This window comes from Octopus sinensis, linkage group LG1, assembly GCF_006345805.1.
Source record: "Octopus sinensis linkage group LG1, ASM634580v1, whole genome shotgun sequence".
Taxonomy (NCBI): Eukaryota; Metazoa; Mollusca; class Cephalopoda; order Octopoda; family Octopodidae; genus Octopus; species Octopus sinensis.
The window spans coordinates 98,261,108-98,287,345 of record NC_042997.1 but is presented as its reverse complement, the minus strand read 5'-3'; the positions used below and the strand labels follow the sequence as shown (position 1 = coordinate 98,287,345).

Below are 26,238 nucleotides of genomic sequence, written 5' to 3'. Positions count from 1 at the left end.
TATATATATATATATATATATAATATATATATATATATATATATATACATGTATATATATCATATATCTATATATATGTATGTGTATGTGTATATATATATATGTATGTTCAGATATATGTATACATACATACATATATATATATTTTATAAACACCATGTATAATATATATACATATATATATTTATACACATATACACATTCATATATATATATATATATATATACGTATACATACGTATGTAGATATAAAAAGATATATACATACATATATATACATATACATATATACATGCATACGTACATACAAATATATAACATTTAGTATTTGTGTAATTCATTTCTGTATGCAACTACTTTTACTTTCAATGTTTCCTCATTTGGCGGCATATCATAAGTGTCTCTAGAATAATTTGCTGTATTCCTCTTGGCTCAAATCCTGCCGCGGGCAAGTGTACCTCGAACTGCCCTGAGTTAGAGAAATCAACAACCATTTTAGATTTGATCATTCACATTTACTCCTTCTCCGGACTAAATTGGCTATCCTCAGACCTGAAGGAAAACGGTTTCTTGCAAGATTTAAGTGTGGAATCACACCGTATTTCACGACAGCATCCTTACAACTCTTTCAGGCGTCGAAGGTTCAAAGCAAGAAAAAGCCTTTTAATTCAAATGAATTTATGTACTTTCAAAGAAATTCTATACAAAATAGCAAGCTACGAACCTGACGAGACCAATTAGTGACTGACGATGTCCAGATCGACATGATTTGATACCTTGAATCATTTGAACGGATTCAAAGTGGTTTCTCACAGCAGTCGATAAAACAGGACCTTCATCTTCATTAACCTATGTGTAAAAAAGCAAATACAATTTTAATTGATACGTTTATTAAATATGAGACAATCGGCATTCAAATAGAAAGTAAATCAAATCTACGTTAGAAAGAATTATTTGGGGGTTGATGATGATTTATGTTTTAAGTGGTAAGCAATTATTTTTCGGTTTGGAAATGATAGCCATTTAAAAGAACTTTGACTGAGAACAAAACAGATATTCAACAGCATTTGATAAGGTTTAGTTTTATTATAATGACAATATCCGGACTATGCAACTAAATAATATTCTTGTAGATAAATCTTTGTTCTACGTACTAAAGTCGTACATTTAGTCAAAATCTTAATGTTACACAATGAGTTATATGTGTAAAAAATATTTATAATCCCCATCAACAACGGGAGTACAAGAATAGATGTGGCGTGTATAGTGTTCCCCATTGGACGAAAGTGGAAAAACTGAAGAGAAAACAGAAATCACAAAGGTATTGGGCTCGGCTTGCTGATACCTGAGATCTTACTATACTCACTCTCGTAAAGTAGTTCGATGCTCTCTATTAAAGTAAACATTTCCAGTACATCAGAGAAGATAACATTTTAACTAGTCAAGTCTGTAATCCAATTTCACTACTTGAATCCAAAGGCAGAAGGTTGATTTATTTTCCATATGCTAATACTAAGCCAGTGATCCTGCATATGTGTGTGCGCGTGCATGCGCGCTTTATTTGTCAATGTCAATAGTGCTACCAACGATTTCATATGCTAGTATTTACACAATTTATATATATATATATATTCCAATTATATCTTACAAATCTTGCAACTTATTTATGTGACAGAAGAAACTTGTTTTCAAGTCCATTTGTACGTTTGTAAGTAGTAATCATGCACTCATTTTTCTTCTTTTGGATAAAACTAAGTTAGCTTTTAACAAATGTTAGAAAAATGTAGTCGAAATATCGATCTTCATGCTATTGGTTCAGTTGTTGTTATTGCTGATATTGTTGTTGATGATGATATTGATGATGATGTTGTCATTATTGTTTATTTCTGGGTCAGCCCTGATCAAACTAAGAAAGATATCTCCACTATGAATTTAACATCATTTTAAATAGGTAATCTAGGATTACCTATTCCAGTGTGTCGTTTTTATTTCAATTCAAATGTAACTGATTGCTATTTGCCCTCAGCTACTACAAAACATCCTCAACGGTCTTGTTTTATATAAAAATATACTTGCTTCTGTTTCTCATAACCCTAACCAAATTTAGTTTTTGGTTTTCATCTCCACCAGATGAATTTTGTGATGCAATGATAAAAATCAGAAACGAAAATAACATTATATAATTAAAGAGACGAGATAACAAAATAAGGAAATTGGATATTTACCATAAACTCACAATCTTTGAACATGTCGTAGCCATCTTTTCCATGTGCGAGATAAGCTTTTGTACATAAGAGATATGTCTGGCAAAACAGGTAAAGTTCGATAAATGCAGTTGTCTCTTATACGTATTCATCAACCATAATTATATTTTTTGTCAGAATGTATCATAAAAACATTATATTCATGTCGGTATTCTGTTGTGCATGCACATATGCAATCACAAACATATATATATATATATATATATATAGCTTATATATCTTTTATACACACGCACAAACACAGACGCATAGACACACACACGGACACATAATATTATATATCTGTGTGTGTGCGTGTGTGTGTATGTATGTATGTATGTATGTATGTATGCATGTATGCATGTATGTATGTATGTATGTATGTATGTATGTATGTACTGTGTATGTATGTATGTATGGAGCGAAAACTCAACCCATAACATACGAGCTAAATTTCAAAGTTTATACACAAAGTGCCAGAAATTAATATGCAAATTAGAAAAGAATACTCCCTTGTCGACAACCGTTTTTTTTTTACATCAGAATGAATGCCTTCTTGGTGCTGATTCCGATTCTGTACAGTTTTTCCTCATCACATACAGTAACGCTTGATATAGAAGTATTAGATAGGCGTAAGAAACAAGCGCATTTTTTATCGCTCTCAGCAACACCATTAGCATGCAAATAACACTGGAATGTCCCCAGATAACCCATTGATAAACGCGATACCAGATGGTACCAAACTGTATATTTATTTTATTATGTCTTTATTTATGTGAACCGAATGTGATATGGAGATGGGCTTTATATACCTGTTTTACAGGCGGTAAGGTTCGGATGAGTTAATTGGTTGCATTGTATATGCAAAATTGACTTCCTACTATAGAGTTTATTGCTAAAAGATAATTTCCTATTTGAGAGCGGCTGTACATTTTGATGAAGTAAATTACCTCTCTCTAGTCTTAAGATAAAACGTTCTGCTTACTATCTAAATATTTAAAGGTTATTCAAACACTCTTGAATAAACATTCGTAGATAAAACTTCATTTATTCAGATGTAGCACTCAGCTGCTCTAAAAGATGTACTTACATAATTGTCAATTCCAAAATCAATAGATGCTGGTTTGTCATTTTCGAGAAAATGAACGGATATTGTTCTATCATGTTGAACTGGTCTATGTGCTGAATACAGGTTTGGACAATCAATCTTGTAATTGTTCCTTGAGTTAAACCCACACTTAGTGTCATGCTCCCTCTCTTTCTCTCTCTCTCCCCCCCTCTCTCTCTCTCTCTCTCTGTCTTTCTATCTCCTTCCCACCCACCTTCCTCTCACTTTTCTTTGCTTCTAATTTTTTAACTTGGCAACACTTGAAATCCCATTCCTGTTACAACTTATATTATGAAAAGTAACTTATATATTTTAGTCGATATATATGTTTCCTGTTAATAATTTTGGTAATAAAATTATGACTCATTAATGACATAATTTTAGCCTGAAAAATACATACAGTATTGAATTATACATATATATATATATATATATATATATATATATATATATAATATATATATATACATATATATATATATGAACATACCATATATATATATATATATATATATTATATATATATATACATATATATATATAATATATATATCAACTATGATAATGATATAATGATAAATAGAAATGAAACAAAAATATGAACATACCTTTTCTAACTCTAAATACTCGCCTTGTACTTTTATCAATTCTGACTCCACTCGGTGACCTTGTGGTTTACTGGGATCGAACCCGAATATGATTCCTGACACTTGACCGAAACGTCCTTCTAATTTGGGGTATTCAGAAACACTGTTTTCCAAAGCTTCCACCAGTTTTGCACCTTTTAGGAAATAAGTTCAACATTAATTACAAACTTTAAAAGCTATTAAATTTTATTTCTTAATTTATGGCAAAGATTAGCATACAAAACTGCATCAGTACACCAAATTTAAAAACAACTGGCACAAAATTTTAAAATAGAATTGTGACAGGAACAAAGAAGGTCCCTTAAAATCCTTAGATTATCGAGGTTATTCTCTAAATAATGTAATGTTATAAGCAGGGAACAAAGCTGCAAGTTCCTAATTGTCTTACCTTTTGCATACATGTTCTTACTTTTTTACTGTTACGTGGAGTCAAAATAGAATAAGGCACAAATTTAGAGTGTTGTAAAGAGTAAAGGGTAAATACCCACTTCAGTCATGAATGACAAAGGAATTGCACCAAGGAAGGTCCCCTCCAAGGCACAAGTCTGGGCAAAGTTGTTTATGGAAGACTAGCAGTCACCTATGCATACCAGCCCCCCACTAAGGCTGGCCTTTTGAAATACAGGTACTATTAATTTTTTTCAGCTGAGTATACTGCTGCAACGTGAAATAAAGTGTCTTGCTCAAGGACACAAGGCGCCGTTGAGAATCGAACTCGTGACCTTACGATCGTGAACAGAATACCCTCACCACTAAGCCACGCGCCTTCACAGAGTGTTCTAATGTGTAATTTACGCAACATACACAGCTATAGTTCATCTCCATAATAAATGAGAGACCAGGTAGAAGTGATTGTATTTAACTAACTGATTCCATCAGGAATTACACAGCAACCCATCTAGTTTCATGTCAAAATATGAAACATGGTGTATAGAGAAATTCTGGGTCAGCGTATCTAAGTTAATACTTTGATAAATTCAAATGACAATCATATTTCTGTCATTTCTTCTCATTTCTTTCTGTTATTAAACTTAGCCGATCTAATTCTATTCAAGGGAGGTAATGCAATAGTTAATCTCGTTTCATCCGATGTACATTAGGTCTACTTTGATCTCTATATAGGAAAGATGAAAATCACCAAGGAAAGCTATCATTTAAAACAAATCTTATGTAGGCACAAGAATTTCAGACTGAGTAGAAAATGACTCAATAAAGGCGACTCAAAACATTGTTAAAATGAATATATTTCTTACATATTTTATTATATGCGAGCGCTTGAATGCATATCTATATGTACGTACAACACGTTAAATATTAAGATTCTGTAGTTTTAAAATTTCAGTGATTGTCATCTGAAAATTTGAGTATTTATTCCACAGACCACCCACAAGAAAAGAAAAAAAAAACAAAAGATATATCAGTGTTTCGGCGCGATAAAATGCTCTCTGTCTCTCTCTGTCTCTCTCTCTTTCTTTCTCTTATCCGCATAATTGCCCTTCTCTCCTCTCTCTCTCTCTGTATATATATATATATATATATATATATATATATATATATATATATAGATAGATATATATATATATACATATACATACATATATACATACATATATACATATATACATATATACATATATATATATATATATATATATATGTATGTATGTATATACACATATATATACGCACACACACACATATATATAAATATATATATATATATACATATACACCCCCACGCACACACACCCACACATACATATATATATATATATATATATATATATATATATATATATATATATATATATATATATATATATATATATATGCATGTACGTATGTTTGTATGTTTGATGGACTCTCCATTTCAAGATGGCGTGTGACCGTTCAGCCTTTGTTGAACGATCTGCTGAAACGATTTGTTTATAGTGATCAAATGTATGTACCGTACATTAGGTCACTTCCAGCATCAAAACAAAAATGTTGTCTGGACAGGTGTACGTCAAATGACGAAGTAATCACCGAGCCATATGAGATGAAGTGTTTTGCTCAAAAACACAGCGCACCACCCAGTCTAGGAATTGAAACCACTATGTAGTGATCGTGAATGTAACACCCTAACCACAACCTCTCTCTCTCTCTCTCTCTCTCTCTCTCACTCTCACTCAAATACACACATACATACATATTTGTATATGTATGTGTGTATATAATGTATTAAATTATATATTATAATATAGTATATTATATATTCTATACAAATACAAACCTGTGATTTTTAATACAACAAGTGGGTCCACCATAGGTAAGATATCCATAAGATCCTGAAGTTTGAATGGTCCTTTTGGATGGATTCTATCTGAACGGAAAGTTCCTGAGTTGATAAGGGCAACATCAGCTTGTGTTGCTGACAGCATTATGTCAGTAATGAAATTCCCTAAAAAGCAAGTCGTAAAATGTAAAAGTCAGATCGTATCATGGAGTAATAACAATAGACGTTGAATTAAAAATGTTTGATAGTTTGATTAAGAATTAAAAAAAAAATAATAATAAAAATTTTAAAAGAAACTTTTATTTATCAGTGTGAGGATGATGATGATGATGATGATCCTTTCTGCTAAAGGCACAAGCCTGGAATTTGGTCGGGAAAGGAGTTATTGATTAAATCGACTCCTGTGTCTCTCTGCTACTTAATTTATCGATCCCGAAAGGATGACAGGCAAAGTCGGCAACAGCAGAATTTGAGCTCACAACGTAAGGACGGACGAAATACGGCTAAGCATTTTGTCCGGCGTGCTAACAATTCTGCCAGCTCGCGGCCTTCAATAATAATGAGGAGGAGGAGGAGGAGGAGGAGGAGGAGGAGGAGGAGGAGGAGAAGGAGGAGGGGGAGGGGGAGAGGAGGAGAAGAAGAAGAAGAAGAAGAAGAAGAAGAAGAAGAAGAAGAAGAAGAAGAAGAAAGAAGAAGAAGAAGAAGAAGAAGAAGAAGAAGAAGAAGAAGAAGAAGAAGAAGAAGAAGAAGAAAGAAGAAGAAGAAGAAGAAGAAGAAGAAAGAAGAAGAAGAAGAAGCATCGAATGTTGTGCGATTGCTTGGCAAAAGTATGGCGAATTAGAGGACGGAACTGATAGCATACGGAAGAAGTTTAAGGACAGTAGAAATTAGGAGGAGCATCTTCCCAAGGGACTGCCTGTCTCCACTCATCTTTGTACTCTGCTTGATACCACTAGCACTGATTCTGATGAAAGCGCAGGCGGGGTATGAATTCAAAAGCCGTCAATAAAAAGCCAACCATTTGTTATTCATGGATGACCTCAAAATTTATGGTGAAGATGAAGCCCAAGTCAGTGCCCTCATTGATACGGTGTATACATTCAGTACTGATACCAGAATGGAGTTCGGATTGAGAAGGTGTGGTGTGTGAGTGTTGAAGAGAGACAAAATCAAATGTATGGACGGGGTAAGGATACCGTCGGTGGAGGTTATGAAGCAGATAGAAGAGACGAGCTATAAGTACTTGGTGATTGTGGAAATGGATAACTTGATGGAGAAAGAAATGAGAGAAAAATTAAAGGTGGAGTACTTGCTCAGACTGAGACTGATCCTTAAGTCGAAATTAAACGGACGGAATAACATTGAAGAATCAACACCTGGGCAGTTTCACTCCTTAGAAATAGTGCAGGGGTAATCACATGGACAGTGGATGAACTAAACAGCTTAGAAAGAAAGACAAGGAAGTTGCTAACTAGATATGGGACACTCCACCCAAAAAGTGACACAGACAGACTATATGTACCAAGAAAAAGAAGGGAGAAAGGATTTATTGGATGCGAACACAGCATTAGAGCAGAAAAAAACAACATAGCATGGTATGTAAAAAATGCCATTGAACCGCTATAATTAGAAGTAAAGATGAAAGATTACAAAGTTAAAGCATTATAAAAAAATATTGAAAACGAATGAAGCTGAAAATAGGTGGGTAAAGAAAAGAATGCACGGTCAGTTTCATAGGGATGTTGAAGATAAGACAGACAGAGAAGAAAGATGGCTGTAGATGACAAAAAGGGATTTAAAACCGGAAACGGAGGCTCTAATTTGTGCTGCCGAAGAGCAAGCACTAAGAACAAACTACATAAAATACAGAATAGACAACACATCAGAAAGTGATAAGTGCAGAATTATTTGTGGACGACAAAATGGTGAAACCGTATGGCATATTACCAGCCAATGTACGCCACTAGCCCAGAAGGAATATAAGAGAAGCCACGACAATATAGCAAGGCTTGTCCATTGGACACTTTGCAACAAGTATGGACTTGATACAGCAAAAAATTGGTATGACCACAAACCCGAAGGCATCGTCGAAAATAAAAATGCATAGATCCTTTGGGATTTTATGATTCAGTGCGATCATGAGATAGAGAATAGGAAGCCAGACATAGTCTTAATTGAGAAAGAAAACAAACTATGCTGGATCATAGATATTACATGCCCATCTGACAACAAGGTATGCGATAAGGAAGAAAGAAAAGTCGTGAGATATGACAGGTTAGTTTGGGAAGTTAAGCAGTTGTGGTCGATGAAAAAGGTAGTGGTAGTACCAATAATTGTCGGAGTCCTGGAAACAGTAAGCAAAAATCTCGAGAAGTACGTGGAACAAATAGGGGCTGCAATAAGGGTGGAGCACTTGCAGAAAACAGCACTGCTTGGAACCACTCGAGTACTCCGGAAGGTGCTCGAAAAATAAGATGTGTTACCTTAGCTCACTGGTAGTGAACAGCTGACACCGTAGTCCATCTCCAGTGTTAGCTGTGCAAAGGCAATGACAATAATAATAATAATAATAATAGTAATAATAATAATAGATGGGCTACAGCAAATATTCTGCTCAATACCACAGATTTGCTTGTCAGTTGTTTGACCTTAACCAGTTGACCATGTCCCTTAGTGGCTGACGATATGTGCATCTCTGAAGGATATATATCAAATATCAAAAATAGTTAAAATGCCACTTCAACTTCATAAAGATTACATATAAAATATACATTTACCTAAATTGGTTTCCCGTGTGCGGACGGCACTAAATCTGCCATCGAGTGGCACTGATATATTACCAAGCTCTTCATCTAATTTGGTGTCAACAATTTCTGAAAAATACAGTTGTACAAGATAGTTTTCAAGCAATCGTTTGCTAAAATTAATGCCGTATGCAATCAAATCAGTATAACCCTTCCATATTACCAACATAACAAATATCATTATGTCTACTCCAAATGCACATATTACTACAATCAGTTTTGTCCCAATTGTCACCGTATCTGACTCTTCAACTATCATCATTATTACCATGATTCACATCACCACATTACCACTCGCATTATCCTTTTCACGAATATCTCCAGCACAGTAACAACCAGTTGAATGGAACGGGTATCAATATACTAGTTCCAACCACTAACTCGTAGTTCACAGACGTATTTTGAGTGGAATCCATTATACTATTCTCCAAAGCTCACAGAGTCTGTTACTACATACGAGAGGTGCTGAAAAGTTCCTGGCTTTAAGGATGTCGCGAAAGGCCTGGCTAGCGGCCCAACATTTCAAGTTCTTTTGCAGGGCTTAGAAAAAACTGAAGGACTGCTGCAATAAGTTTGTGAATCTGATGGGGAAATATGTTGAATAAAATCATAATTAAGTAATCCTCCTGTATTTTCTCGTATCCAAAGCCAGGAACTATTTAGCATCCCTTCGTATATTATAGACAACAAACTCACCATTGAAATTTTAGTAAGACATTAAATGAAGCACTTATTGTATTAGAGAGATATTTTACTCATGTACAAGAAAATGACAAATAATAAATTATTCTTTTCTACTCTAGGAACAACGCCCGAAATTCGGGGGTGGGGAGGAGTCCCGTTGATTAGATCGATCCCAGTGCGTAACTGGTACTTATTTAATCGACCCCGAAAGCATGAAAGGCAAAGTCGACCTCGGCGGAATTTGAACTCAGAACGTAACGGCAGACGAAATGCCGCTAAGCATTTCGCTCGGCATGCTAACGTTTTTGCCAGCTCGCCGCCTTAAAGTATTATTGTGAAAATGGTGAATAACTTTTTTTTATAGCTTCAGATTTTATTAAAAGAAGAAAATGCTATACATGGAATCCACATTGAAAAATTCTGTCCTCGGCTACTACATTGTTTCTATACTGCATGGTAGCAGCAGAATACTTAAACTCACGCGGCTCCAGTGCACATAACTGTATGTACACAGTTATAAAGAAGTTGTCCAGCAACTATTAATTTCACGTTCGATCCCACTTTACACATCTTGAGTATATATCTTCCACCATAAACTCATGATGACTAAAGCAATACTAGTTAAAATTTGTTTATTAGATAGTTTGCAATCCTGTCAAAGTCACTACTCTTGTTCATATTCTGACGCTCATTTTAATACCAGATCCTGTCCTTTGCAAACATTGTTACCAGAATCCTAGTCCATTGATAACCTCTCTTCCTCCTATCAATCATTGATGCCTGAAAATGGTCGTGGGCACTGTTTCATCTGATTACGCCACGAAGAGAAAGTGATTACAAGAGGCTGAATGAACAAGCATATTCCACTTCTTTAAGTTCTTGGGTATATAGTGGTCTTGCTTACGTAATACTATCGTTCTTAGACAAAGTGGATCCGATCTGAAATCACTGGAAAGACTCTGAATAGTAACATCATTATTATTCCAACAAGCGCCGTTATGAACGAGCATTAGATTGAAAACTAGCAAAAAGAAAATAATAAATAAACATGTAATTTCATATGCGGTTATTTTAACAAGGCACAAAGTAGCTTATTTGCTTAAAAAGCTAAGTGGATTATTGTGAAGTTTATGCTTTTCCCCGCGGAATTGCTTGTTTACTTGGAGAAAATGAATGTGCCTCAGTTGAGAATTAAAATTAGGTCTGACAATGGATTCAAAGAAAACTTCTGCTCGACACAAATGAGGATCATTTTACTATATCTACAATTAATCTACCATTGTTATGTATCTATCCATAACAATGATTTAAAAATATTCGTAGAGTGTACGAAGCTCAGTAGATTAAGTTTCATATTGCCAAATTTTGAATTCACAGGTTCGTATAATCTGTAACATTTCTTGGAAAAATATCAAATTGTGCACTGTCTAGGCAATCTGTAGGAAATTGATAACAGATATTCCTCTGAAAGTTACTTATTATTATTATCATCTAATAGTAGAAATAATCTGTCAATAACTTAATTTTTACCGAATAAATTTATATTGAATAGGGGTCATGTGGATTCATACGTTTTGGGAAATGTTTAACTTTTCTTAACACAAAATACCAGGAAGTTGTAGTTTTTGAAAAACCATGTATTTCTGATTGTCAACAGTTAACTCCAGTCCAAGAATACCTGTTCTCATTTAAGATACAGATGAAAATAACCAAACAAATATTACAGGTGTGTTCGTATTAACAAAAGATTCTTGGCAAGACACTAAATAAAAATATTTCCAAATTTTATGTAATGATAGAAAACTAGATTTAAAGGAATCACATTTGAGATGGGTACACTTCTCTGATTAGGTTAATGCAGTACGTTAAAGTGTTCGATACTGGCATTTTAGAAGGAGAAATATACATTTATTTTAGTGCATGTTGAGATGTAAATCACACAATTTGAACTTATATTTAGGTAGAAAACTGTTTTGTCAGATATTTTATATCCATTGTTAATCAACAAACATTTAAATGCGAACCTCTCCTTCGTTCTTAAATGAACTGACTCAATGTTATTTTGCATCATAAATTCATCAATTCAACATCCAAATCATGTGAGACACAATGAAATTGACGACGGAAACAATGTTTCAACTGTTATGCTTCAAGACCATAAACAAAATATGTAGCTCCGCTTGCTTCATTTTATTGAATAACAGTATATCTCACCTTTGCTTGATTCCTGAGTGCTTGGCAAAAGTGGAACACAGCATAAAATATGTTGCAATAACATTCACCACATCCACTTTTGCATATAATCAATGGTAATCAAGAAGCAAATTAGTATCTTTCTGATGTAATCAATTTTCAACGTTCTCTTTTACATTTATATTGTCAATATATTGTAAATGGTAAATATGGTCAATACTCACTTAAATAATCATTCACAACTTCTTTTGTGTCTTCATCTTCAGGGTATGAAGAATCCAGATCTATTCTTTCTATATCCACAATGACACTGGAAGGTTCTGGTGTGGGCCATTTTAGGGTAATTTTACTGAGATTGCGAAAGTCAGTACCACTTTTGAGGATGTACCTACCATTTACCTGAAAGTTATAAAAAAATTCATATGCAAATAAATATATTAGCGGAAACATTATTTCTCTTTAAAAAAGTTATACTACATTTACTATTGGCGCAGAGGACGGAAAAGTAAATTCAACATGAGTCCAAAGGTAAAAATTTAAAATTTCAATGATTCAAATGGTTTATCTTTTTACAGTGTTAGACATTGCTTATTGGTTTGAGGAATGATTCTGTACTAAATGTTGAAATGTTCGTCCTCACATGATAATTTTGATTCTGTCGCTTGAATTATTATTTTATAATCGATGTAGAGTGTCCCCGTATTCTATAATTTTATAAGCGAAAATATTTGAATGAAGTGACGCACAGTATGATAGATCCCGTAACAAACGTGATCGCAAACGAAATTTTTAACCATTTAGCCATGCTTTGCACCTATGCGAGTAATTTGTTTTCAAAATTTTCAACTATGATGTAAAAAGAGTGAAACGAAATAATTCTTGTAAGGGAAATAACTTTAACTGTATTTGCAAAACAAGGGGCATAACTATTAACTATCCTTTAAAGAGAAAATGTTTTCTGAATGACTTGAAACAGGTTTTAAGTTCGAACAAACGCCTTCCACTTAAATATTCATTTCTGTTCATAGTGTTATATAGATTGGAGTTGATTACAGAGAGATGTAATGTAAACCCATGAAACCACAACTGTGTTCACACAGGATTATATTTTGAAAATGAAAGGTGTTATCCGATTTACATAAGGGACATAACTGCATATTTTATCGTTCAGTACACCTGTTTTTTATAGATATGTATTTAATAAACTTTGCTACTTAATAATTGAAGTAAAACAGGGTTTTGCATGCTTTTGAATGGCTAATATATCTATCTCAAGCTGTAACTGCTTCTGTTTCAAACCCAGATCTCAGATCAAATCACTTGCCAGTCAAATATATCACCATATTTAATAGGACGCCGGCTCTCCTTAAGATCTTTGTCTAGTTTTCGAATACAAACATACGTACATACGTATGTATGTATGTATACCTGCATGCATGCATGCATGTATGTAAGTATGTATGTATGTATGTATGTATGTATCTATGTATCTATGTATGTATGTATGTATGTATGGCAAGTATCAAAAAAATATTAGTAAATGTCATTCCCCCCGCGCAGAGACAGGAAACTCATGTAGAGTTAACAGCGAGTATCGAACGAAAGGTCAATATCGCAAACAGGCCACGTTGTACGAATCAGGGCTTCTGTCGACCAACAATAACGGGGACTCATATATACAGTAATAAGTTGAGACAACAAAGAACTTAAGATAAGGTCAAATAATCATAGGTCCTCTTTTAGAAGCCAAGAGAGATGCAACATCCCAAAGCATGCCAGCTATATTTGGCGATTAAAAGAGTGAACGCCGTACAAAATCAACTGCAAAATTTGTAAGAAATGATTTGTTCATACCTGAATGGATGTAGACGTCTCAAACCTTTGTTTTAGTAGAAAGGAGAATCATTAAAAACAAAAAAAACAACAACTCAAAAAGCGATCTATGTTGTTGTTACGCGCACGAAGAGAAATTTGTTTTGGCAATGTAGCTGTCCCCATTCTTTGGTTCAAGAAATGACATATATATACCCTTAGACAGCTGACACATTGCAGTCTTGGCGGACATGGATTCATGGGAGATAACTCTTAATAATCCATTACGGAGGATATATCATAAACGGCTAATAATCATGAATATATCAATGGCCAAACATGTTATCATAAAATATATAGAAGAAGAATGTTCATAATTACGAACAAGTCACAAGTATAAATAAGGAGATTTCAAAATCCCTTACATGTTTAGAAATAGCAGTCAAAACCGCTATAAAGCCACTATTGTCACTCGTGTTATTTCTCTTCGCGATAAAAGCTGTCTGCAGGCGACAGAAATAACTGGTTAATTCCCTATTGCAATTTCGACGTTAGGAACCTATTAAGGGTCTTATTCGTCTTACCAGGGGAATATTCCTATAGATAGACATCAATACAAGACCTTACCTTGGGGATTACCTTGAATTCAAATGTCATGCACAGCGTTTATGAGAAAAGACTGCTAAATTCGAGCCACCGCAAACCACCGGATTTGAGTGGGGAAAATTAAATAGTTAAGAAGTCATTCAAGAATACATGTGTGTATATATATATATATAATATATATATATATATAATATATATATATATATATATATATATATTATATATATATATATATATATATATATATAATGTTGTATGTATGTATGTATATATGTATGTATGTATGTATGTATGTATGTATGTATGTATGTATGTATATATAAAATGTATGTATATCATCATCATCATCATCATCATTTAGCGGCCGCTTTCTATGCTAGCATGGGTTGGACGGTTCAACTGGGGTCTGTGAAGCCAGAAGGCTGCATTAGGCCCACTCTGATCTGGCAGTGTTTCTACGGCTGGATGCCCTTCCTAACGCCAACCACTCCGTGAGTGTAGTGGGTGCTTTTTACGTGCCACCCGCACAGGTGCCAGACGGAGCTGGCAAACGGCCACGGACGGATGGTGCTTTTTACATGCCACCGGCACGGGGGCCAGGCAAGGCTGGCAACGGCCACGATCGGATGGTGCTTTTTACGTGCCACCGGCACTGGGGCCAGGCGAGGCTGGCAACGGCCACAAACGGATGGTGCTTTTACGTGCCACCGGCACGGGGGCCAGGCGAGGCTGGCAACGGCCACGATCGGATGGTGCTTTTTACGTGCCACCGGCACTGGGGCCAGGCGAGGCTGGCAACGGCCACGAACGGATGGTGCTTTTACGTACCACCGGCACGGGGGCCAGGCGAGGCTGGCAACGACCACGAACGGATGGTGCTTTTTACGTGCCACCGGCACAGAGGCCAGTCGGGGCGGCGCTAGCAACGGCCACGATCGGATGGTTCGCTTACTTGTCACCGGCACTGGTATCACAGCTGCAATTTCCATTGATGTTGATCGACTTCGATTTTGGTTCTGCTTTCTGATATCTGATTTGATTTGGTTTGATTTTGATTTTGATTTTCACTTGCCTCAACGGGTCTTCACAAGTGGAGTTTTGTGTCCCAAGAAGGAAAGGTATGTATAAGTCGACTGGCCACGGGTTATGGTCTCACTAGTCTTGCCGGGTCTTCTCACGCACAGCATACTTCCATAGGTCTCGGTCTCTAGTCATTTCCTTGGTGAGACCTAAAGTTCGAAGGTCGTGCTTCACCACTTCGTCCCAGGTTTTCCTGGGTCTACCTCTTCCACATGTTCCCTCAACTGCTAGGGTGTGGCACTTTTGCACACAACTATCTTTAGCCATTCTCGTCACATGACCATACCAGCGCAAACGTCTCTCTTGCACATCACAACTGATGCTTCTTAGGTCCAACTTTTCTCTCAAGGTACTTACACTCTGTCGATTATGAACACTGACATTACACATCCATCGGAGCATACTGGCTTCATTTCTTGCGAGCTTACGCATATCGTCAGCAGTCATAGCCCATGTTTCACTATCATGTAGCATGGCTGTACGTACACATGCATCATACAGTCTGCCTTTTATATGTTTATATGTCTGTCTGTTTGTTTGTCTGCATGTATGTATTCATGTATGTATGCATGAGTGCGCGCGCGCTTGCGCACGTGTGCTCGTGCTTACATTAGTACATTTGTACATAGATGGTGTTGCCGAAAAATAAAGAGTAGGGGACAGTAAATGATGTGTGATTAAGCAGTGTCCTGTATGTGAAAAATGAAAACAAGTCAACCTATTGTAGAAAACTGATACACACAAACTTAAATATTACAATTCTACCAGCTCGTCGCCTTGTTTGTAAATAAAAATAAAGAATTTGTTTCTTCCATGGATATACCTCTTTAAGGCCATAATCATGATCATGACCCCCCAGGATGAGGTCGATATGTTCTGCTTCTTCTGCGAGGCGTTCATCATTTGGCCACCGCATGTGAGTTAGTGCAATGACGATATCTGCACCCTACAAAATGAATAAAAGAAAGAGTTAGCATATGTACGTACACAAATACACATATATGCATATATACATACATATATATATATATATATATATATATATATATATATATATATATATATATATATATATATATATGGAGAGAGAGAGAGAGAGAGAGAGAGAGAGAGTATGTATGTATGTGTGTGTGTGTGTATATACATATCTACGTATGATTTCTTTTGTTCTTAATCATTAAAATTCTTCCTTTGAGGAAGGAGCTGGTTTTGTAAGAAAGATACAGCCCTCCATCCTTGGAACATAGATAACAAAAAGAATGTCACATTTTAAACTAGAGAAAAGTCTTGCATACTTTTACTGTTCCACTTACAGATTATATTTGTAATGGGCGAGTTAGTTGGTTGATTTTTTAAATTTTTTTTTATTTTTTGTCCTGAAAATTCTAATCCCAACTTATCTAGATTATCACTTAGACATTTACTCACAAAACCAAATACACTAGTTATTATTGGTATAAATGTAAATTTATCGTCTGGATATAGAAACTTGGAGCAGTCGTATGTATGTATGTCTCTTCTATTTTTTCAATTATAATAAATCTTCCACTGAGGAGGGAGCCGGTTTCCAACAAAGATACAATGCTCCATCTCTGGGAGCAGACAAATTCACATTCAGAACTTGAGAAAAGTCATGCATATTTTTACTGTTCTACTTATAGATTGCACTTGTAATGTACGAATCAGCCGGTCAATCTCACTTTCTGAAAATCACAGTTTATCCAGATTCTCCTTTAAGCGTTTACTAACAAACAATATATGCAATACCAGTGCTGATCCCAACATTTGGGATACTTGATTGGTCTGTAGAGGAAACCCACTCCATAGATATCAAAACCCGCAAAATCCTGACAACAACTGGGAACTTCCACAGAAACAGTGATGTTGACAGGTGTCACCTAAGAAGAAATGAAGGTGGTAGAAGCCTGAGATCGGTGCAGACGGCCTTCGAATGCCGTATGGTATCACTCAGGCAGCACCTGCTAAAATATGTATGTATGCATGTATGTATGTATGTATGTATGTATGTATGTATGTATGTATGTATGTATGTATGTATGTATGTGTGTATGTATGTATGTGTGTATGTGTCCGTGCGTACGTTTATGGATGGATGGATGGATATGATAGTTATTACTCACGTCATCTTTCAATTCTTTTCCAATTTTTGAGCCAACGGCCACAAAGTCTTGAAATGTTACATCTTCAGGATCAAGTGTGCCTAATGTTGCAATCCATTCTTTTTCTACAAGTCCAATTAGACCTATCTAAAACATACAAAATAAATTTATTACCTCATCATAACAAATGATAAAAGCTAATCAAAAGTTTAAAAGAAGCAAACAGAAAAGGCACAGTTTAAAAGCTTAGAAAATAAAAAGATTTGCTGATCAAAATCGAAAAGATGTGGCATCTCAAAACGGTTACAATACCTGTCATTGTAGGATCAAAAAAAGAAACTGAAAATTATGTAAGAATGACCCATGAGGTGGAGTTCGTCGTAGATTTCCTGGAGATAGCATAAATTTGTGTGCTTCCACGTTGTCTATTTAAGTAGCTCAAAACGTGGAAGATGAATTGTTCAGGCACTGAAGCAGTAAAGTTACCTTCTTGAGCCATACCGACTCATAAGGGCCGGTTTCCAGGTTTTATGGAGTATATAATCCCCACCTAGCCGGACGCCGGTCCATCGCAGGATTACTCATTTTTCCCAGCTGAGTAGAGTTTAGCAACTTGAAGTGAAGTATTTTACTGAAGAATACAACGCATCACCCGCTCTAGGAAACGAAACTAGAACCTTACAATGATGAGCCGAACACCCTAATCACTAAGCCACGCGCCTCCACATACTGAAACACGAATACACGAAAGCTGTTCGGTGAGTTGCGAGTGGATGAATTAGACATTAAAAGCAAAACCACACTACAATTTCTGGCGGACAGCACTGGGCACGAGTTACTAATGCAAAGATTTTCAGTTTCACAGTGAAACTTTGCTAATATGTTAACGGGAGGTGACAGATACTCGGCCGAAGGTGCAGTGTGCAACGAAAAGCCAATTGCAGCAGAAAAAGTGACTGTTCGATGGATATATGGCTGAGCCGTTTTGGTCCTCCCATTGAAAAAGGCCCGTAACTCAACTTAGAGTCAAACATTTTGACAAAAGTGCTTACTCAGACGTTGTACCTGCCGCCAAAATCAACAGCACACGTGGAAGCACACAAATTTATGCTATCTCCAGGAAATCTACGACGAACTCCACCTCATGGGTCATTCTTACATAATTTTCAGTTTCTTTTTTTGATCCTACAATGACAGGTATTGTAACCGTTTTGAGATGCCACATCTTTTCGATTTTGATCAGCAAATCTTTTTATTTTCTAAGCTTTTAAAATTCTTTTGCCAAGATATTATGGTCACAGGATATGCTCATGTCAGCCAATAAACAGACTTTATTGTTTAGGTCTTTCACAACAATAGCTGCTTTATTTGCTTTGATGGTCTGGTCTGTACATACTGGGAAGTCTCCAAGAATAGTTACATTTCTCCCTCAGTTACAGCCTCAGAGTGGTGCTTGTACCTTTTGTCAGCAGTTTTGATTTTATAATACCGACACAATATCCAATGTAGACATTGGCCAACCCTGTCATGTCTTGATTTGTACTTTACAGGTGCTAAAACCTTACATCCAGAGATTAGGTGGTCCACTGTTTCTATCCCATCGCTGCAGTATCTGCACTTTGGATCTACACCATTTTTCATTACACTGACGTGATAGTCCCGGGTCAAGAAGCTCTGATCTTTGGCAGCCAAGATAAAGCCTTCCCTCTCTGCCTTTAGCCCTAAGCTCCGTAGCCACTGATGGGTGTGCTTGTGGTCTACATCAACTTGTTTACTACGGGCCTCATATTTGCCATGCAGAGGTTTTTGTTCCCACCTATCAGCTTTATTATTATTATTATTATTATTATCATTATTATTATTATTATTGTTGTTGTTGTTGTTGTTGTTGTTGTTGTTGTCGTCGTCGTTTCGTCGTTGTTATAGTAGTAATTGTTGTTGTTATCATTAGGGTGGTGAACTAGCAGAACCGTTAGCATGCCGGAAGAAAATGCTTAGAGGCATTTTGTCCGGCTTTACGTTCTGAGTTCAAGATACACTGTGGTCAACGTTGCCTTTAATTGTTTTGTGACCAATAAATTGTCCCACTCTCACCAGACTTTTCAGCTTTGTACATGTAATAGAAATGGTGATTATTATTATTATTATTATTATTATTATTATTATTATTATTATTATTATTATTATTATTATTATTCAGTAGTTTTATTTTTATAACGTACTTTCACTACCGAGCGCAGCTCTGTGTGCCTTGGGTGTGTGCTGTGATTTGCCGTGATGCTCTTATGGTTATTGTAATGAAAGTGTAATTTTCTGTATGTTGTATATATTTGTAAGTCCTGGTGTTTTTGTTATGTATTTGTCTGAATATTTTGTTATCATACCTAAAGTGCCTACTATGATACGAATTATCTCTATTTTTAGATTCCACATTCGTGTTATTTCTATTTCCAGGTCTTTGTAATTTGAAAGTTTTTCCATTTCTTTTAGAGAAACGTTGTCATCTGCTGGTATTAATACATCAATTAGAAAGCATTTTTCTTCATGATCTCTGACAACTATATCTGGCCTATTGGCCTTAATATCTCTTTCTGTGTGTATTAGCATATCCCAGAGTATGGTACTTTCTCGTTTTCTGTGACCTTTTCTGGCGTGTGCCTATACCATATTATTATTATCATTATTATTATCATCATCATCATCATTATTATTATGGTAGCCAGCTGACAGAATAGCTAGCAAGCATGACAAAACGGTTAGCGGCATTTCGCCCGTCACTACGTTCCGAGTTCAAAGTCTGCCGAGGTCGGCTTTGCTTTCATCCTTTCGGTGTCGATAAAATAAGTTGCAGTTGAACACTGGAGTCGATTACATCAACTCATCTTCTCCTCCAAAACTGCTGCCCTTGTGGCAAAATTTGAAGCTATTATTATTATCGTCATCATCATCATTATTATTATTATTATTATTATTATATTATTATTATTATTATTATTATTATTATTATTATTATTATTATTATTATTATTATTATTTACTTTTAATCTGAATGTTACAATCACTTGCCGAGACACACCCATTATCTTAAGGTGAGTGAAAGATAAGAGATGTTACAGTTTCACTGATGAAAGGGCAAGTAGCAGGGACAGTAGCGAAATATCTTCATGTAATACAACACATACATTTAAATTGATAGGGTTGTTTCTAAGGATGTGAAAGGTACTTGTCAGTACTATATTTCTGATTTCTGAGACTTGGTTCTCCTGGGATATTATCTAGATGCTTCTAACATCTCTTTCTTATCATACCTAGGGCACCCACAATAACCGGAACAGTTCTTGCTTTAAGAGGCCACATCTTTTGTATTTCAATTTCCGAGTCCTTAATTTGTCAAATTCCTTTACAGATATAATGATTATCAGTGGGAACACTTACATCTATTAGTATACAAGTATTTTCTTCCATGTCTTTAATGATTATATCTGGTCAATTACCCTGGATCGCTCTATTATTATTATTATTATTATTATTATTATTATTATTATTATTATTATTATTATTATTCAGGTCACTGCCTGGAATCGAACTCGGAATCTTGGGGTTAGTAGCCCGGGCTCTTAACCACTACACCATATGCCCTATCGTGGCGATTTTTGTATTCGTTTGGTATCAACACAAGACAACCCGAGATGTGGTGGTCTATTGTTTCGTCAAGTGTATCGCAGAATCTGCATTTAGCGTCAGAACCGTTTTGAAGAACGTTAGCCTGGTAGTATTTGGTAAGGAAGCTTTGGTTTTGTGCCGCTAATATGAAACCGTCAGACTCAGCTTTCAGTCCTGAGCTTCTCAGCCACAGATGGGTTGTAGCTTGGTCTATATCAGCATTTCGGCTGCGAAGTATATACTGTCCATGCAGAACCTTCTGGCTCCACCGCTCCTCAATTTTGTTTTAAAGTCTGTTTGATCCGTTTTGCTTGACTGGTGGCAGTGGTTTCAGGTTCTTCCTCTAATTCAGGGTTTTCCTTGCGAATTTGCAAGCTTCCTTGACAATGAACTGTGATTTTTTGCTGCTTTCGTGTTTGCACACAAGTCGCAGCATCCAGTCTTCTGTAATAGATAAGTACTTGTTCATTCCTCTTCCCTCATTATTTCTAGTAGGTGCAGACTAACAGCGCCTGCTTTTGAGTGGTGCAGGTTCTTAGAAGTTAGTAGTTTTCTTGTCTTCCTGTCCAGGCGTTGGAGCTCTTTAAGATTTCGGGTAATGATGTTAAAACTGTACTGGACTACTGGAAGTGCCAGGGTGTTAATGGTTTCGATACGATTTTGGGATTTCAGTTCAGTTTTTAGTATGAGTATTACTCTCCTGCAATACTCCTATATTATTTTTTCCTTCATAGTAGCACGTTGTATACCATCTCCTTGATGGTAGTGTCCGTATCTAATTTAATGGAAGTTGTTTGCCCGAGCTTGCCTCTTACAAAATTTGTTGTAGCTCACTTATCAAGGCCAAAATTCATCCCGATGCCCTTGTTGAACTCTTTAACAGTTGTTAACAGCTTCAAGATCGTCCATATAAAGCAGATGATTTACTATAAAATTATACATTTTGAACCCATACCTGGTGCTACTCAGTTCGTCTGAGAGCGGGATCAGTGTCATGCAAAAAAGTAATGGGGTGATGGATTCACTTTGAAAGATGCCTCGTTTGGTGTTGATGTCGTTAGATTGTCTCATCCCATTACTATGGTGTAGGGAACGTGTATTCCACTTGGCCATGCTACCGTGTAAGAATTTATATCGCATATATCTAAAGGGCCTTGAGTAGCCAATTATGGGGGACACTATCAAACGCTTTCCTGTGGTCTAACCATGCCATACTCAAGTTTTTGTTTTTTTTTGCTCCGAAAATTTTCTACAATCATTATATTTATGAGGAATTGATCTTTGCACCCATAAGAATTCCTTTTACCACCTTTTTGAGCTTGTAGAAGGATAGAGTTCTGTTCAAGAAAAGTATATATTCTTTCAGTTAGTATCGATGTGATGATCTTGTAAGTAGTGTTAAGACAAGTTATTGGTCAGTACTTCTTTGAATTTTTCGTGTCTTCAGTTTTTGGTAGAAAGTATGTTGTTCCTTCGGTCAGGCTGGCAGGTATTTGGTCTGAGTTAGGGATGCAGCAAAATGTTGGTATACTTCTGTCAAAAACTTCAGCCAGAAGTTAGAGATCCGGTCCAGTCCTGGGGTTTTCCATTTATAAGGCTTTCTAAGAACACATCTTAGCTCTTCTACTCTTATCGCCTCCCATTTCTGCTCTTCAATTTCATCCGGTCTCATATTCTCACGTTCTATCTTGCGAGCTTTAGCATTACATTCTTTTTTGTCTTTCCATATCTTCTTCCAGAACTCTTCCATTTTCTCAGTTTTAGGTGGCTACTTTACCTCTATCTTCCCTTTGCCACTTTTCCTGTAAAAGTATTTTGCATCCGTCTTGAAGACCTTGATTTGTCGATAAAATTTGGTTCTTTTGTCGTACCTTTCAGTTGTATTCGTTGTTTCATTATTTCCTTGGCTGCAGGGAGGTTTATAAAATCTTTGGCTTTGTATTTTTATTTTGTATTTCTTCCATTTTGGTGTTTCCTGGTTTCTGAGCTAGGTAGGAATCAGCCCGTTTTGTTACCATTCCTGGGGCACCTATGACAACAGGCATTATTTTAGTCTTGAGGTTCCACATTTTGCCAATTTCCATTTCAAGTTCTTTATAATTGCTTGTTTTTTGGGAGGTCTTGACAGATACATTTATGTCGATTGGGACAGACAAACGAATGTGGGGGCATGATCTTTGTCTCAAGTCTTTCGATATAATGGATGGCCTATTCGCAGCTATCTTTCTGTCAGTTTGAACGGTGAAGTTTCAAAGGAGTGAGATGTGATCATTTTCAAGCACTGAAGGTGGTTTGTGTTCCCATCAGTTTTTATCCTGAGGCAGGTCCAGGTTTTTGCAAATTACCCAGAGAATATACTGTGCTGTTCTATCATACCTAAGGTGATACTCTGTAGGCGTAAGAAGACTGCACAGAGAGACAACATGATCAATTGCTTCATTTTATTGTTTACATATATGACATATGGACTTTCTTTAATATGTTGGTATGGCAGCTCTTTGTAGGTAAACGTTGATCTTGGGAGGTAATGGTAATTGCTTCTGTTCCTGATTTTAAGCCAGAAAACACTAATCATTGATGGGTAAGGGCTTTGTCAACATCGGCATTATTAGCTCTCTTTGGGTATTTGCTACTGAGAGGATTTTCTTGCCATTTATCACTAAGAATACCTAAGGCAGCAATTTTAGTACGGGTTTTCATACGCTTAGCTTTTTCTGTGCTTGTTTCCAGTACGTCGTTTCTTAATCCAGCTATGTGGTAGACTATCAGAAGCAATTTTATAGTCTACCCAGGCTATCGACAAGTTTTTGTGTTGTTTATGACAATTTTATTGATGAGAAGCTGATCTTTACAACCATAGCACCCACGTTTATATCTTTTTTGCTCATTAAGGAATATGCCATTATTGTTATTATTATTATTATTATTATTATTATTGTTGTTGTTGTTGTTTTTATTATTATTATTATTATTATTATTATTATTATTATTTATTATTATTATTATTATTATTATCATTATTATTATAACATGAATAAAGAAATAATAAGTGAAGAAAATAAAGAGAAAGAAATTTGGCTCACTTTCTTTCCATTCCATTCCAGCATATATGAAAGGGCTCCATTTGCAAGAGGTTTTTCAGTTATATTGTCTGTTACATTGCTCATCAACCATGGAATCATTGATTTCTCAGACAGCTCTAGAAGACGATCAACACCAAAATCTAAAATGATAAATGATATAAATTTACATACCACATGCAACTAATCATGCATATAAATATATATATATATGTGTTTGTGTATATATAAATATATATATATGTGTTTGTATATACATACATATATATATATATATAATATAATATACATATAATATAATATAATCACGATCACGTGACCGACCAGACCATCAGATGTTGTTACACATCGCTGGTCACAATGCGTTCGCATTGTTTTAGCCTTCGAATGACGCCACCCCGCTGGCTAAGCGAGCAGGCCAACAGAAGAAAGAGTGAGAGAAAGTGTGGTGAAAGAGTACAGCAGGGATCACCCCCCCCCCTGCCGGACCCTCGTGGAGCTTTTTAGGTGTTTTCGCTCAATAAACACTCACAACACTAGGAATCGAAACCGCGATCCTACGACTGCGAGTCCGCTGCCCTAACCACTGGGCCATTGCGCCTCCATTATATATATATATATATATATATATTATATATATATATATATATATATATATAGTTATAATATATGTATATATATATATATATATACATATATATATGTATATACATATATATATATATATATATATATATATATATATATATATATATATATATATATATATATATATATAATATATATATATATATACATATATATATATCATATTTGTGGATACGTGTTTTTCTGCAAAAATGCAAAGTGTTCAGTATACACCTTTGTTAGAAGTGTGTAGTGCGTAGAATCTGTTATAATTGTATGTGTTAATCGAAATCCTTTCTGCATCGCTAGATGTTTTACTCGGTATGTTGATCGTGAGTCTCAAAGTATGAAAATGGAATAGCACTCATCTGATTTAAATATATTACACACTTTTGTCGTGCAGTTGTTATGTAATTACAGGTATGGTCGTTTAGGTGATTGTTCACGCTGTCATTCATGCTTTTTTATGACGTCCGTGGCTTTGACATGCAGGAGTAATTGATTTTTCTTTAGATCTAATCATGTGTCTGATAGTCTTGTGAAATAGTAACGCCAAATACAGAAGAGGCACGAATCGTATAAAGTACCACCTACAAATCAGCGCCAATACAAAAAAATTTGGAAGAACTTTCTCTCACCCATCACCAAACACTTCCTATTTGGACAGATGGTAAACGCAATAAAATTGAGCTTCAGCTGTATAAGGAACATATCCAACAGATAATATCCACAATGTAGATAGCCTTGATATGGAACTACTACAACATAGATGCACATCTCATGAAAGGCAAATGCCACAGAAGAAACTGAGTATACTAAATGATGTAAAATTAACACTTAAGCATAACCTATTCAAAATCTGCTTGTACCAACAAAATGGTGTTTAATTTTCTATCACCACCTAACAAAAACGGCAGAACTATCAAAATACAGTTGGAAATCAAATGATGCAGTAATGAGCAGAAATGTCACACACGTAATAATGAGGCTGATATAACTATATAGAAATGAATTCAAGATCTGTGACTTCTGTCTCACATCGACACTACGCATCATCCGTCTTCTCTCTCCAGTCCTTAATAGAATAGCTGAGTTGATGTCAACTTGCATCCATATGCGTAGGTTCTTGCTGGACAAGTAGAAAGCGAAAACTGACGACTAGAACCGACATCACTATTATATCAAACCACGTGAGCAATCATATGGCCGACAACGTCACCAACCATACGATTAATTAACTGCTTAACCCTAAAGTCGAACCACATTGATAGCAGTCAAAAACAATAGGAGCTATCA

The 26,238-nt window shown here is 35.7% G+C and overlaps 1 protein-coding gene across 4 annotated transcripts in view; it reads right to left on the bottom strand.

Moving 5' to 3' along the window:
* The window catches only part of LOC115214895 (5'-nucleotidase), a 373,486-nt gene that overhangs the window by 4,903 nt on the left and 342,345 nt on the right, over nucleotides 1–26,238 (bottom strand). For all 4 annotated transcript variants that reach the window (XM_036503166.1, XM_029783931.2, XM_029783940.2 and 1 more), the window contains 9 exons: nucleotides 24,319–24,458; nucleotides 17,594–17,719; nucleotides 16,276–16,398; nucleotides 12,179–12,353; nucleotides 9,051–9,146; nucleotides 6,271–6,438; nucleotides 3,960–4,132; nucleotides 2,226–2,303; nucleotides 725–849 (listed from right to left, as the gene is read on the bottom strand). In XM_036503166.1, the coding sequence (XP_036359059.1) occupies nucleotides 725–849; nucleotides 2,226–2,303; nucleotides 3,960–4,132; nucleotides 6,271–6,438; nucleotides 9,051–9,146; nucleotides 12,179–12,353; nucleotides 16,276–16,398; nucleotides 17,594–17,719; nucleotides 24,319–24,458 (1,204 nt within the window). The remainder of the gene's footprint in view (nucleotides 1–724; nucleotides 850–2,225; nucleotides 2,304–3,959; nucleotides 4,133–6,270; nucleotides 6,439–9,050; nucleotides 9,147–12,178; nucleotides 12,354–16,275; nucleotides 16,399–17,593; nucleotides 17,720–24,318; nucleotides 24,459–26,238) is intronic.